The sequence below is a fragment of the Narcine bancroftii genome, chromosome 6 (genome assembly GCF_036971445.1).
Source record: "Narcine bancroftii isolate sNarBan1 chromosome 6, sNarBan1.hap1, whole genome shotgun sequence".
NCBI lineage: Eukaryota > Metazoa > Chordata > Chondrichthyes > Torpediniformes > Narcinidae > Narcine > Narcine bancroftii.
This window is the reverse complement of record NC_091474.1, coordinates 97952791-97966584: the sequence shown is the minus strand read 5'-3', so window position 1 is coordinate 97966584 and position 13794 is coordinate 97952791. Positions and strand designations below refer to the sequence as shown.

Below are 13794 nucleotides of genomic sequence, written 5' to 3'. Positions count from 1 at the left end.
GAGAAACCAAACTGGGGAATGAAACGTTGCTTTCACAAGCGGCATCACTGACTATTCTGAGGGTAGGAACAGTGGTGTACCTGATCAATTTTTTATTTGCAAAGTGACAGATTATAGATATGTTTTTGGGAGATATTTTTTTTTTAAAATTCAGTCACATACAAACACTTTAACCTGATGTTATTTAAAATACTGGAGGTCCACTCCGAGAACCTTTGCAAAAACTTTGGAGAGTGCCCAAACTTTGGATTGTTTGGTTTTTTTTGTCGAAAATGCAACAAATGAAAGAACTCATCTGAGCCACAGTCTGTCTGGCCTGGAACTTGCTTTCCTAAGAGGATCATGTGGTTTTGTGAGTAAAACAGGGTTTTCTTTCAGGGAGAGAAAATTCAGTTTATGCTGTTTTACAGTTCAGCACCAGCAGCTGTGACTAGAACAGGACAAACTGGAAATATTGTGGTAAATCCGTGGGGGGTGTCACAAGATGGCATAGAGGACAGATGTGAAATCCCACCCTTCCTCAGCTAGTTTTTTAAGCACCCATTTTTAAAGTTTATAAAAGTGATTAAAAGTTGTATTTTTACTTTTGGGAACATTATATTGGCGACTAATGTAAAAAAAAAACAACTCAACTGCAGAAGAAACCACCTTTTAAAAGTGCTGATTTATTAAGGCCTGTCTGTTCAAATGAAGCCATGGACCCGATGTTTGGAACCTCCAAGGCACAGAGGACTCCTGCCCGGCAAAGTATAGCGCCGGCTTGACGATGAGTTCAGCCAGTGCCGAACCCCGCGTCCGCGAACCGGCTGAGAAAAGAGCCTTTGAGCCCGGCTGCCATCGAGTGGGCTGGGGAACGCAGAATGGCGTCGGTAGTCGCACCTGTGCAGTCCCTGGCCTTATCGGGCATGCACAGTGCTTCAAGGTCCAGGAATTGTTGGATCACATAGGGTCTGTGGGGGGCACCAGAGCTGTGGCGTTCTGACGTGGTCGGGATGCCGTCGTCGGATGTACAGACCCACAGCCGCTCTGGGAGGGGACCGACAACACTGGAAGAAGAAGAAGAGGAAGACTTACAGATGGTGGTACAGAAGGCATGACAAAGTCAGACTCCAATGATGGTCCAAAATAACAGAATATTTTTCTATACAGATTTGAGTCAGGAGATTATTAGGTGATGTCGGGAATTTAACTTGACTAAAGAAATATTGTGGCGGAAGGGTTACAAATTTGCTTTTCGTTACTTTGCAGTATTGAAAGTATTTTATGGTAATTTTCAATCTCAAGTTTTTGAACATGATCACGATGCATTAATTTTTGGTAATTTACTAGCAGATTTGTAAGGACATGGAAGATCTTCACTGCTATCACCTAAAAAGAAGGCAAATGGAAATGGGAATGGGAAGAACGGGAAAAATTGGAAGAATGCAAAGAAAGAAGTTTAACACGAAGTGTTATTGACATTGAAGATCCGGAACAATCATTGGGAATGCAGTCAGTGGGTTCAATATATTTACAGTATTTGATTGTGTTGATGTGAAGAATGTATTTCTGGCTGGGGGGTGGATAGCACTGAAATCTTTGATAGTCATCCGCCACTAGTGGGGTTTACCACACCCAGTTTTTTTCAGGCGTTACTACCTTTGGGTAGTAGTAGTTTTTTTGGTATAATTAATATTCTTTCTTTTTTCTGCATTTTCTTTAAAAGGCTGATACTCAGGTAGATGGTGTGGTGAAGAAGGCATTTGGAATGTTGGCCTTCATAAATCGGAGTATTGAATTCAAGAGTAGGGAGGTTATGATGAAATTCTACAAGGCATTGGTGAGGCCACATTTGGAGTACTGTGTACAGTTTTGGTCACCAAATTATAGGAAAGATAAACAAAATAGAGAGAGTACAGAGAAAGTTCATGAGAATGTTGACAGGATTTCAATGTTTGAGTTACAGGGAAAGATGTGCAGACTAGGGCTTTTTTCTCTGGAGCATAGAAGATTGAAAGGGGACTTGATAGAGGTGTTTAAGATTTTAAAAGGGACAGACAGAGTAAATATGGATAGGCTTTTACAATTAAGAGTGGGGGAGATTCAAACTAGAGGGCATGGTTTAAGATTGAAGGGGGAAAATTATAAGGGGAACATGAGGGGAAATTTCTTTATGCAAAGTGTGGTGGGGATGTGGAATGAGCTTCTGACAGACGTGGTTGAGGCGGGATCATTGGTTACATTTAAGGAAAGACTGGATAGTTACATGGAGAGGAGAGGACTGGAGGGGTATGGACCGGGTACTGGTCAGTGGGACTAGGAGGGTGGGAATTTGTTACGGCATGGACAAGTAGGGCTGAACTGGCCTGTTCTGTGCTGTAAGTGGTTATATGGTTATATAGGGGAGGGATAGAGATTTAAGTTATTATAAGGGGAGCGATATTTTGTAGTGATGCATTATATTGTTAATTTGTAAGGATGTCTAATTTGAAATGTACAACTTTTAATGTTCACGGGTTAAATAATCTGATTAAGCGAAAGAGAGTTTTGGCTAATATTAAGAAAATGAAATTTGATATTGCCTTTTTACAAGAAACTCACTTGACTGGAAAAGAACATTTGAAACTGAAGAGATTTTAGGTTGGACATGTGTTTTCTTCTTCATTTAATTCTAAGAAAGAGGTATAGAAATTTTAATTCATAAGAATTTTTCTTTTGAATTACAAAATATAGAAGGAAATATTCGATGGGTCTTAAGGGTGAATTGTAAAGTTTTTGCTGAACCTTAGACTTTGCTCAATGTTTACACACCTAATGTGGATGATGAGCATTTTATTTCTGATGTATTTTTGTTGTTTAATCAAGCTAAGGAAAATATATAACCATAACCATATAACCACTTACAGCACAGAACAGGCCAGTTCGGCCCTACTAGTCCATGCCATAACAAATCCCCACCCTCCTAGTCCCACTGACCAGCACCCGGTCCATACCCCTCCAATCCTCTCCTCTCCATGTAACTATCCAGTCTTTCCTTAAAGGTAACCAATGATCCAGCCTCAACCACGTCTGCCGGAAACTCATTCCATATCCCTACCACCCTTTGCGTAAAGAAATTTCCCCTCATCTTCCCCTTATAATTTTCCCCCTTCAATCTTAAACCATGCCCTATAGTTTGAATCTCCCCCACTCTTAATTGAAAAAGCCTATCCACATTTACTCTGTCTGTCCCTTTTAAAATCTTTAATACCTCTATCAAGTCCCCCCTCAATCTTCTATGCTCCAGAGAAAAAAGCCCCAGTCTGCACAACCTTTCCCTGTAACTCAAACCTTGAAATCCTGTCAACATTCTCGTGAACCTTCTCTGCACTCTCTCTATTTTGTTTATATCTTTCCTATAATTTGGTGACCAAAACTGTACACAGTACTCCAAATGTGGCCTCACCAATGCCTTGTAGAATTTCATCATAACCTCCCTACTCTTGAATTCAATACTCCGATTTATGAAGGCCAACATTCCAAATGCCTTCTTCACCACACCATCTACCTGAGTATCAGCCTTGAGAGTACTATTTACCACAACTCCTAAATCCCTTTGTTGCTCTGCACATCTCAATAGCCTACCATTTAATGCATATGACCTATTTAGATTTGCCTTTCCAAAATGTAACACCTCACACTTATCTGTATTAAATTCCATCAGCCATTTCTCAGCCCACATCTCCTGCCTTCTTAAATCACCTTTTAATCTACGGTAATCTTCCTCACTGTCCACAACACCACCAATCTTTGTATCATCTGCAAACTCGCTTACCCAATTCTCCACCCCTACTTCCAGGTCGTTAATATATATAACAAACAATAGTGGACCCAGAACCGATCCCTGAGGAACTCCACTAGTCACCAGCCTCCAATTGGACAAACAATTTTCTACCACTACTCTCTGACACCTCCCATCCAACCATTGCTGAATCTATTTCACTACCTCCTCATTTATACCGAATGCCTCCACCTTTTTTCCTAACCTCCTGTGGGGAACTTTGTCAAAAGTTTTACTAAAATCTAAATAGACAACATCCACACCTTTCCCTTCATCAACCTTTCTGTAACCCCCTCGAAAAACTCAATCAGGTTTGTCAAGCATGATCTACCCCTGACAAAACCATGCTGATTACTCCCTAGCAATCCTTGTACCTCCAAATAATTGTAAATACCATCCCTCAGAACACTTTCCATCAGCTTGCCCACCACAGACATCAGACTCACGGGCCTATAATTCCCAGGTTTACATTTAGACCCTTTCTTAAACAGCGGAACCACATGCGCCACCCTCCAATCCTTTGGCACTACCCCCGTGGTCAGTGACATCCTACATATCTCTGTTAATGGCCCCACTATCTGTCCACTAGCCTCCCTGAGTGTCTTTGGGAATATTTTGTCCGGTCCCGGAGATTTATCCACCTTTATCTCTTTAAACACAGCCATCACTACCTCCTCAGTTATCCTTATATGCTTCATTACCTCCCCACTATTGTTCTTTACCTGAACTGGTTCAATATTTTTTTCCCTAGTGAATACCGAGGCAAAGAAATCATTCAAAATTTCCCCCATTTCCTCTGACTTCTCACTCAGCCTACCCTCACTATCTACAAGGGGTCCAATTTTATCCCTCACTAATCTTTTACTTTTAATGTACTTATCAAAACCCTTTGGATTTATTTTTACTCTGTCTCCCAAAGCCTCTTCGTGCCTTTTTTTGGCCTTTCTAATTTCTTTCTTAAGATTCATTCTACACTCTTTGTAGTCCTCCTTCAAATTGTCAGCTCTCTGTTCTTTATACCTCTTGTACACCTCCCTTTTTCTCCTAACCAAATTTGCAATATTCCTCGAAAACCAAGCCTCCCTATGACTTCTAGCCTTTCCTTTGATCCTCATTGGGACATAACTACTTCGTACCCTCAAATTTTCTTTTTTGAATATCCTCCATTTCTCATTTACACCCTCACCTGTAAATATCGTGTCCCACTAAATACTCCTCAAATCCCTTCTTATTCCTTCGCAATTTGCTCTTCACCAATCCAGAACCTCAACTTTAGGCCCCTCCTTGCTCTTCCCTAAAACTACCTTAAAACTAACAGAATTATGCTCACTAGACCCAATTAGATCTCCAACATTAATGTCTGATACCTGACCTAGCTCGTTCCCTAACAGGAGATCCAGTATTACAGTATCTCGAGTCAGTTCTTCTACTAATTGATTCAGAAAACAATCTTGAACACATTTAACGAACTCTAGCCCATCCAGCCCTCTAACTGTATGGGTATCGCAATCAATGTGAGGGAAGTTAAAATCTCCGATGATCACTACCTTATGATTCTCACACATATACGTTATCTCTCTACACATTTGTTCTTCCAGTTTTCTTGACCCATTTGGTGGTCTGTAATACACCCCTATTAGCACCCTCATGTCTCCTTCACCCCTCAATTCCACCCAAACAGCCTCACTGGACTATCCCTCCAGACCATCTTGCCACCTTACGGCAGTAATGTCCTCCTTAACAAGCAGAGAAACTCCTCCCCCTTTTTTACCCCCTCATCTATCACATCTAAAACAAATGTATCCTGGAACATTAAGTTGCTAGTCCTGCCCCTCTTGTAGCCAGGTCTCACTAATTGCCACAATATCGTGACCCCAAGTATCTGTCCATGCTCTAAGCTCGTCTACCTTGTTCACTATGCTTCTTGCATTAAAATATATGCATTTCAGAGAATGACCCTCACATACATTCTCTTTTCTGCCTTCTACCCTAATCTCCATCCTATCTTTATTATCATTTTTACTCTTATCTTGGTGGCCATGCTCCCTTGACTCTGCTCTCACACTCTGTTCCCCACCCCCCTGCTAAACTAGTTGGAGGAGATTTTAATTGTGTTTTGGATCCTTTACTGGGTACATCTCCAAAACGTATAAAGAAATCAAAGATGGCGACACAAACTTGGGCCTTGATGAAAGACTTAAATTTGGTGGATATGTGGAGAAGGGTCAATCCTACGGAGAAGGATTTCTCTTTTTATTCGTCCTGACATGATTCATTTTCCAGAATAGACTTTTTTTTAGTATCAGCACATTTAGAAGGAAGAGTATTACAGGTGGAATAAAAAAGTAGAGTTATATCGGATCATTCTTTATTATTTTTCTCTTGTGTAATTTCAGAAGTGGTACATTCATTTTCTAGATGGAGAATGAATATAATGTTGTTGAAAAAAAAACAGAATTTGTTACTTTTGTTAAGGAACTGATGACTGTTTTTGACTGAGAATGCTAATTCTGTAGATAGTCGTTTTGTATTATGGGATGCATTAAAACATTTAAGAGGGCAGATTATTAGTTACACTACTAAAGTTAAGAAACAGTATATGGCAGAGAGTTTGGAACTGGAGAATCAAATTGCTGAATTGGAAAAGAAATTTCAGAAAGATGTGACAGAAGATTTTAAAAAATGGGTTTGGCTAATTTGAAATTACGTTATATTACATTGCAAACTTATCAATTTGAGCATTTAATTAATCGATCACGTTATTATGAGTTGTGTGAGAGGGCACATAAGGTACTAGCATGGCAGTTAAAGGCAGAACAGGTTTCATGGACTATTAATGCTGTTAAAAGGAATTCATCAGTTACTTATAAACCTCAGGAAATTAATGACCAGTTTTATTCATTTTACAAAAATATTGTAGACTTCTGAGGGGAAACAGGATAGTGGTCTATGAAATCTTATTTATCTAAATTAACATTACCAGTATTGGAAGAGCAGGATGTTATGGAATTGGAAGCTCCGTTTACAGAATTTGAGATTAAGGAACCTATGTTGGAAATCCCAAATGGTAAGTCACCAAGGGAAAACAGATTTTCTGTGGAATATTATAAAACTTTTTATGAAGATTTATCCTCTGTGTTTGAGGAGGTATTACAACAAGTAACTGAAGAGCATGAGTTTCTGGAATCTTGTTCTAGTGTTTTAATTACAATAATTATTAAAAAGAATGTGTCTTCATATAGACCTATTTTCATTGCTGAATGTAGATTCATCATAGCGAAAGTGTGAGCAAATCGACTTGCCAAGTATTTACCTAAATTAATACATATTTATCAAATATGTTTTATTAAGAATAGAAATGCTTCAGATAATATTCTTCAATGAATTTCTTTGGTCAATGCATATCAACAGTAGCCCAACCATGGTTGCACTTGATGGCGAAAAAGCTTTTGACAGGGTTGAATGGGATTTTTTATTTAAGGTGTTGGAAAAGTTTAAATTTGGCCCTTTTTTATTGGTTGGGTTAAAGCTTTATATACGAACACAATGGCCAAGGTGGTGACAAATGGTCAAGTTTAATTACCGTTTAAATTGACACATTCGACCCGACACAGGTGTCCATTGTCACCAGCCCTGTTTGCATTGGCTATTGAACCATTAGCTCAAAAAATAAGACAGAATCAACAGATAAGAGGGATGAGAGTTATGGATAAAGAGTATAAGATTAATCTATTTGCAGATGATGTTTTGATATATGTGACAAATCCAGAACAATCATTGTCGCATTTGCAGGAATGTTTATTACAATATGGAACATTATCTAGATACAAGGTTAATTGGGATAAGAGTGAAATTTTACCAGTTGGAGAAGGAAATTATTCAGAATATAAAAATATTATTAAATTGATATTATCTGATAAAATTAAATATTTAGGAATAATTGTGAATGTCACTCAATCTTTATATAAGTTAAATTATGTTCCTTTATTTAAAAATATTAAAGCAGATTTAATTAAGTGGAAAGATCTCCCATTAACTTTAATTGGCCAAGTTAATTGTATTAATATGAATATATTTTCCTCGAATTCAATATTTATTTCAATCAATACCATGTTCTCCCTCAAAGGGATTTTTTCAGGATTTATCTATTAAAGATATAGATGAAAAAAAATAAGATTTTAGGATCAAAAAGTAAATTGAAAATTTTACCCCATTAGATAACAATCAGCTTATTCCTTTTCAATGTTTAATAATTATTTAAAGAGTTGAGACTCTAAGGATATAAAGATGTTACAGGATTGTTTTGTAGAAAGACAGTTTCTTTCTTTCAATCAATTGAAAGAGCATTTTGATATTGCTGAAAATTCTTTGTTTATTGTCAACTTCGAGCTTTGGTGAAAGATATGTATGGTAGATAGATGATTTTGCCTGTATTGATGGAATTCGAGTCTTTGATTTCTTCTTTACCAAAAGTGTTATATTTCTGTAATGTCCCAAGTATTACAAGACAATATGGATAAACTGGAATGGGAAAAGTCTAAGCTTAAATGGGAAAATTATTTAGTTTTTTTTCCTGAAGACTATGTGTCATGATAGTGTTACTAAATTGACGAATATGTGGTATGGAATGGTTAATTACAATTTTTTACATCAGTTGTATTTAACCCAAGAGAAATTGGAAAAAAATATGGTTTTAGTAATTCAGACACTGTTTTAGATGTGGTGTATGTGACAAAAGGCAAAGGAGGAAAAACCCAACACCCAACCCCAACCAACCAATTTTCCCCTGCAACCGCTGCAACCGTGTCTGCCTGTCCCGCATCGGACTTGTCGGCCACGGACGGGCCTGCAGCTGACGTGGACTTTTTGCCCCCTCTGTGAATCTTCGTCCGCGAAGCCAAGCCAAAGAAAGATGTACTGGTACTTTTTAAAATGTTGTTTGGACTTGTATTCATGTACAACCATTTTGGCTAGAAATTAGGATAACTTTGGAAAGATTATATGACATTAAGTTACCACTAGATCCATCTATTTTAATGGGTTATATAATTCAGTTAGAGGGATTAGGATTCGATAAATTTAAAATTGCATTTGTATGCTTAGCATTGTCTGTAGCTCGAAAATGTGGAAAGATAACATATGTGCCCTCTCACACAACTTTCCACATGGAAAGATAACATAGCAATTAATATAATGCGACGGCATAACGAATTGAAAGCTTGTATTGTTATGGAAAAAATTACATATAATCTGCATGATAATTATTCTTATTTTGTTAATAAGTGGTTACTGTATTTGGAATATATGTATTTAGATGTATTTTGATTTATAACATTCTTCGTTTCTGTTTATATATTTTTGGCACTTAAGAGAGTGGCTGATGGGATGGGAGGGTGGCTGGGGACTCATTTTTATTATTTTTCTTTTTTTCTGTTTTTTTATTGTTTTTTGATAGATATACAGATGTAAAATTGTCTTTATGGAATGTATGCTGCATTATTAGTAATGATCTTTCAAATTAATTTTTTTTAAAAAAAGGATAAGAATTTCCTGCAACCAGTAAACTTGGAGAAGTGAGATTGGAATGTGAATCAAAGAACCTTTCTGAATTTACATACACATGCACTTAGAATTAGAAGACGGTAAAGTTAGCTTAGTGAAGTTAATAGTAATATGTTTGATCCTATTTTCATATTTAAAGGTAATTAAAAGCAGCTTTTGTTCAAGTAACCATTTGCCTTGGTGAATATCTATTGCTGCTGGGTTTTGGGGTCCTCTGGGCTCGTAACAGCTCGAATTATCCCTCACCAGATACAAGATATGTGGCACAAGTCTTTGTCCAAGGCTGCTTCCATGTCGCTTTTCACACCCACTCATACATGCACAACAGGTTCATCTTTTTAAGGGAGACATCACTTTCAGATTTCCATCAAATTTTATTTCATTATTTTAATAATTTGTTTATGATTATAGTCATTTCATTATCATCTCCACTCTCTGGTGAACCGGAGAAAATGCTGAAATGGAGTCTTGGGACGTGTCTGAAGTCTGCACAAATCCTCTGATGGGTGTATTCACAGGTATATTTAATAGCACCCTGCCACAAGACAAACTTGCTTCAAATTGTCATCCCCTTATGAATCCGATGACAACATAATAACGAACCTGAATTCTTATCGAACTTTGGCTTTGACATTCACGAATATGAATCGATTTGAGAGGCTCACACCAAGTTTAGCCTGCCAGAGAGCTTGTATAAATGCATATTGTGCACATGCAGAGCAGTGCAACAACTGATAACATGTCAGTAGCTCGACACATCGCCCTAGAATACATGGAAACAATGCACGCATACAGTACCCTCCATAATATATGGGATAAATTCATTTTTTTTAATGTTATTTGCCCCCATGAGCCACCATTTTAAATTTGTAATCCGATAATTCACATGTAGTTAAGGTGATTATTCCAGATTTTATTCAAAGTTATTTGTAAATATTGTGGTTTGACCATGTAGAAATGACTGCGCTTTTTATACATAGACCCCTCATTTAAGAGCACCATAATCTGTGGTATTGTTGACTATTCATTAATTTTCAATTGTTTCATTGATGCGGGTACGAGCACTAGGCTTGAATCTAAGCTTCTGATCACATTTGGACTCTATAGTTGCTATCATCCAACATGAGAACCGGAGAGGTGCCAATGAAAGTCAATGAAGACATTATGAAGCTTAGAAACAAGAATAAACCAGTAATAAACATTGCCCGAACTTTAGCATGGTCATAATGAAAGGTCTTGAACATGATGAAGACGTATAAGAACGGACTGGTCAGCTCAGAAATCGCAAATGGACGTATTCCCTCTACACCCGATGACAAAATAATTCTCATTATCTTGACAAATTTCCCCACATTTATATGTAACAAATTAGAAACACTCTTCAGGTGGTAGATGTCACGTAAAAACAGGAAGCGAGCCGTAGTGGGGCCGGGAAAAAGGATTGGCCGCCACTAATCTAGACCTTTATTCTGACGCCCCAACTGGATCCTTGAGTTACTGAAAACGTAAGGCAATCAGTGAAGATGAGTGATAATAGATCTTTCAGATCACAATCAAACCCGTCACTCCAATAGATTGTGTCTTCTTTCCAAATATATTACCTGTACACCCATGACTTTACAGAAGAATTCCATTTGAACCCAAATTTGCCTGCGATGCTGAATGAAGACTCGACAACGAATAAGGAGACAAAAACACAGGAAAGAGATCGAAAATCTCATGGGCAGGATGGCAGGAATAAGGACTCTCTCTCTCTCTCTCTCTCTCTCTCTCTCTCTCTCTCAAAGTCATTAGGAACAGGATCATTGACATCATTGCAGGCGGGAGAGGACACAATCCTGCCCACATTAATGATGCTAAGTCGAAAATGTTAACATAGTGAAGATGCTACGAATATCTAAGTGTTACGAGCCCGGAGGACCCCAAAACGCAGCAGCAATAGAAATTCAACAAAACAAATGGTTACTTAAACAAAAGTTCTTTAAATGTTTTAATGGTTTAAGTGGTTCAATTGGTTACTTAATCAAAAATTATCTTTAAACATGAAATCAGAGTCAAACAATAACTTATTACTATTAACTTACTTTACTTTACCCCACCCCTAATAATTGTAAACGCATGTGTATGTATTGTGTGTTCTTTTAGAAAGGTTATTTGATTCACAGTCCAATCTCACTTTTCAATTCTTCAAGTTCACTGGTTGCAGGCTATTCTTGTTCTGTGAACCGAATTTAAAATTTACGGATTTCTCCAGACTTTGGTGATTTGTTGTTCGTTGGATCCCTTCAGAGTTTTCCAGATGATAACTTCTTTATTTCAGGTCACCACAGAGGTCTTTTTTGTTTCTCTTTATTTCAAGTGAAACATTGGGCAGCCAGTCCGCTCCTCTTTTATGGACCACAATGGGTTTGACCAGGATGAACAAAGCACTCACAACCCATCTTCGAAAAGTTGTTTTTCCACAGTTTGCCAGCTTGTCCGTTCCAGTCCCAGCAGCTGCTGCTGAACTGTAAAACTGGAGAAATGAATTCTCTATTTCTCTCTCTGTCTCTCTCTCTCTGAGAAAATCCTGTTTTACTCCCTGCTTGACAAACCACGTGACCGTCTTAGAACAGCAAGTTCCACTCCAGACAGACCATGGCTCTGAATCGAATCCTCTGAGTTCTTTCATCTGTTGCTTTATAAAATATCAATCCAGTAGTGAAGTCCCTTGGGCACTCCATAAAGATTTTGCCAAGGCATTCACAGCAGGCCTATATGGTTTGAGCAAAGCTCCAGTATTATAAATGATTATCTGTTTTGAAGTGTTTTCATGTGACCTAGACTAAAAGAAAATGCCACGCTTTATCACCCCAAATTATATCTATATTCAATATAAAACACAACATATTCGGTCAGAATACGTATATTGAAGTTACAACCGAGTAGGGGCTGAAGGCCTCTACTTTGGCAGATGAAGGGATTTTCGACATGTACTCACACCTCAACAACTGCTAACGTCACGCCATCAAAAGCAAATTTGCTGGGTGTATCACAGCGGAGAATGAAAACGTCCATGCTCAAAATCTGTTTAAAAACCGCAGAAGGTTGGGACGTAGCGCAGATCAGAATGCAAACTGCGTCTCCGTGTGCAAACCCGATGACCAGGAAAGGCAATAAATACACTAAAAAAAACCCAGGACGACCGATCTTCTCTGTTCTCTCATCAGGGAGACGGTTTAAAAGTGGAAAATCAGGCAACAACAGACTGAAGACATTTTTTACCCTGCAGAGATCAGACACCTTAGTGATCCCCCATAACAATTTTCACACACTGACCTTGCTTGCTTTAAATTAATCGTTCATTTCATGTAATCTGTTACTCTGTCAATTGTGTTCCACACATGGCAGTATGTCATGCTCGCGTAACCCACAAGTCTGTTCATCGAATAACCCTTTCACTGCACCGGATAGTTATAAAACATAAACTGACACATATTGAACTTCATTCTGCGATACGGAATTGTTCAACTACCTGCAGGTTAAGTCGCCTCTTAGTTTGGTTAACGGTGGGTTTTTGTGTTTACCGAATAGTTCATGTGATCGAACGAATGATCTTGAAAAAGAAAATTAATGACATTTCTCTTCCACAAAATATGTTGACAGGCCTACTGATATTTCAGCATCTTTTAAATTCTGTTTCAAATTTACGATATCTGAGACGTTATTTCATTTCATTACGTTTGCTTTCAAATTCTTTGTTCTTTTATTTTGTCACAAAATAAATAAACTTTAATTTATCCGCTGGAACGTTCTTCAGGTGCAGATCTGAGGAATCTTAAAATTGTCCATATTATGGGTAAAACTGTCTTAATCGGAAAGAGATGGCAGATAGATGTGCTCGGGCACAGCCCCAGAGAATTTGCAGTTTCATCATTTTGGAAGACTCGGGATCACACATTGGCATCTGCTGGAGCTGTAATGAGTGGGCTTTGAGGGAGTGGGTGTGGACAAGATGTTTCATTTCTGGGAATATCTGAAATCTGCGGGCCAAAATGTAAAACATATTAAAGTTTAGTTTGCTTCACAAAACGTGATAACGTTGCCACTACTGGGACTTTATGAGAGTTCGGTGACAGAACATTTAAATAATGGTCATATTTCTTTCTTTAGCTTGGCTTCGCGGACGAAGATTTATGGAGGGGGTAAAAAGTCCACGTCAGCTGCAGGCTCGTTTGTGGCTGACAAGTCCGATGTGGGACAGGCAGACGTGATTGCAGCGATTGCAGGGGAAAATTGGTTGGTTGGGGTTGGGTGTTGGGTTTTTCCTCCTTTGCCTTTTGTCAGTGAGGTGGGCTCTGCGGTCTTCTTCAAAGGAGGTTGCTGCCCGCCAAACTGTGAGGCGCCAAGATGCACGGTTTGAGGCGTTATCAGCCCACTGGCGGTGGTCAATG

The 13794-nt window shown here is 38.4% G+C and overlaps 1 protein-coding gene across 1 annotated transcript in view; it reads right to left on the bottom strand.

Moving 5' to 3' along the window:
- Positions 1-653: 653 nt before the first annotated feature.
- Positions 654-13794, bottom strand: part of LOC138736396 (G-protein coupled receptor 15-like) — a 32838-nt gene continuing 19697 nt past the window's right edge. The window contains exon 3 of the mRNA XM_069885871.1: positions 654-1046. Coding sequence (XP_069741972.1) covers positions 773-1046 — 274 coding nt within the window. The 3' untranslated portion in view covers positions 654-772. The remainder of the gene's footprint in view (positions 1047-13794) is intronic.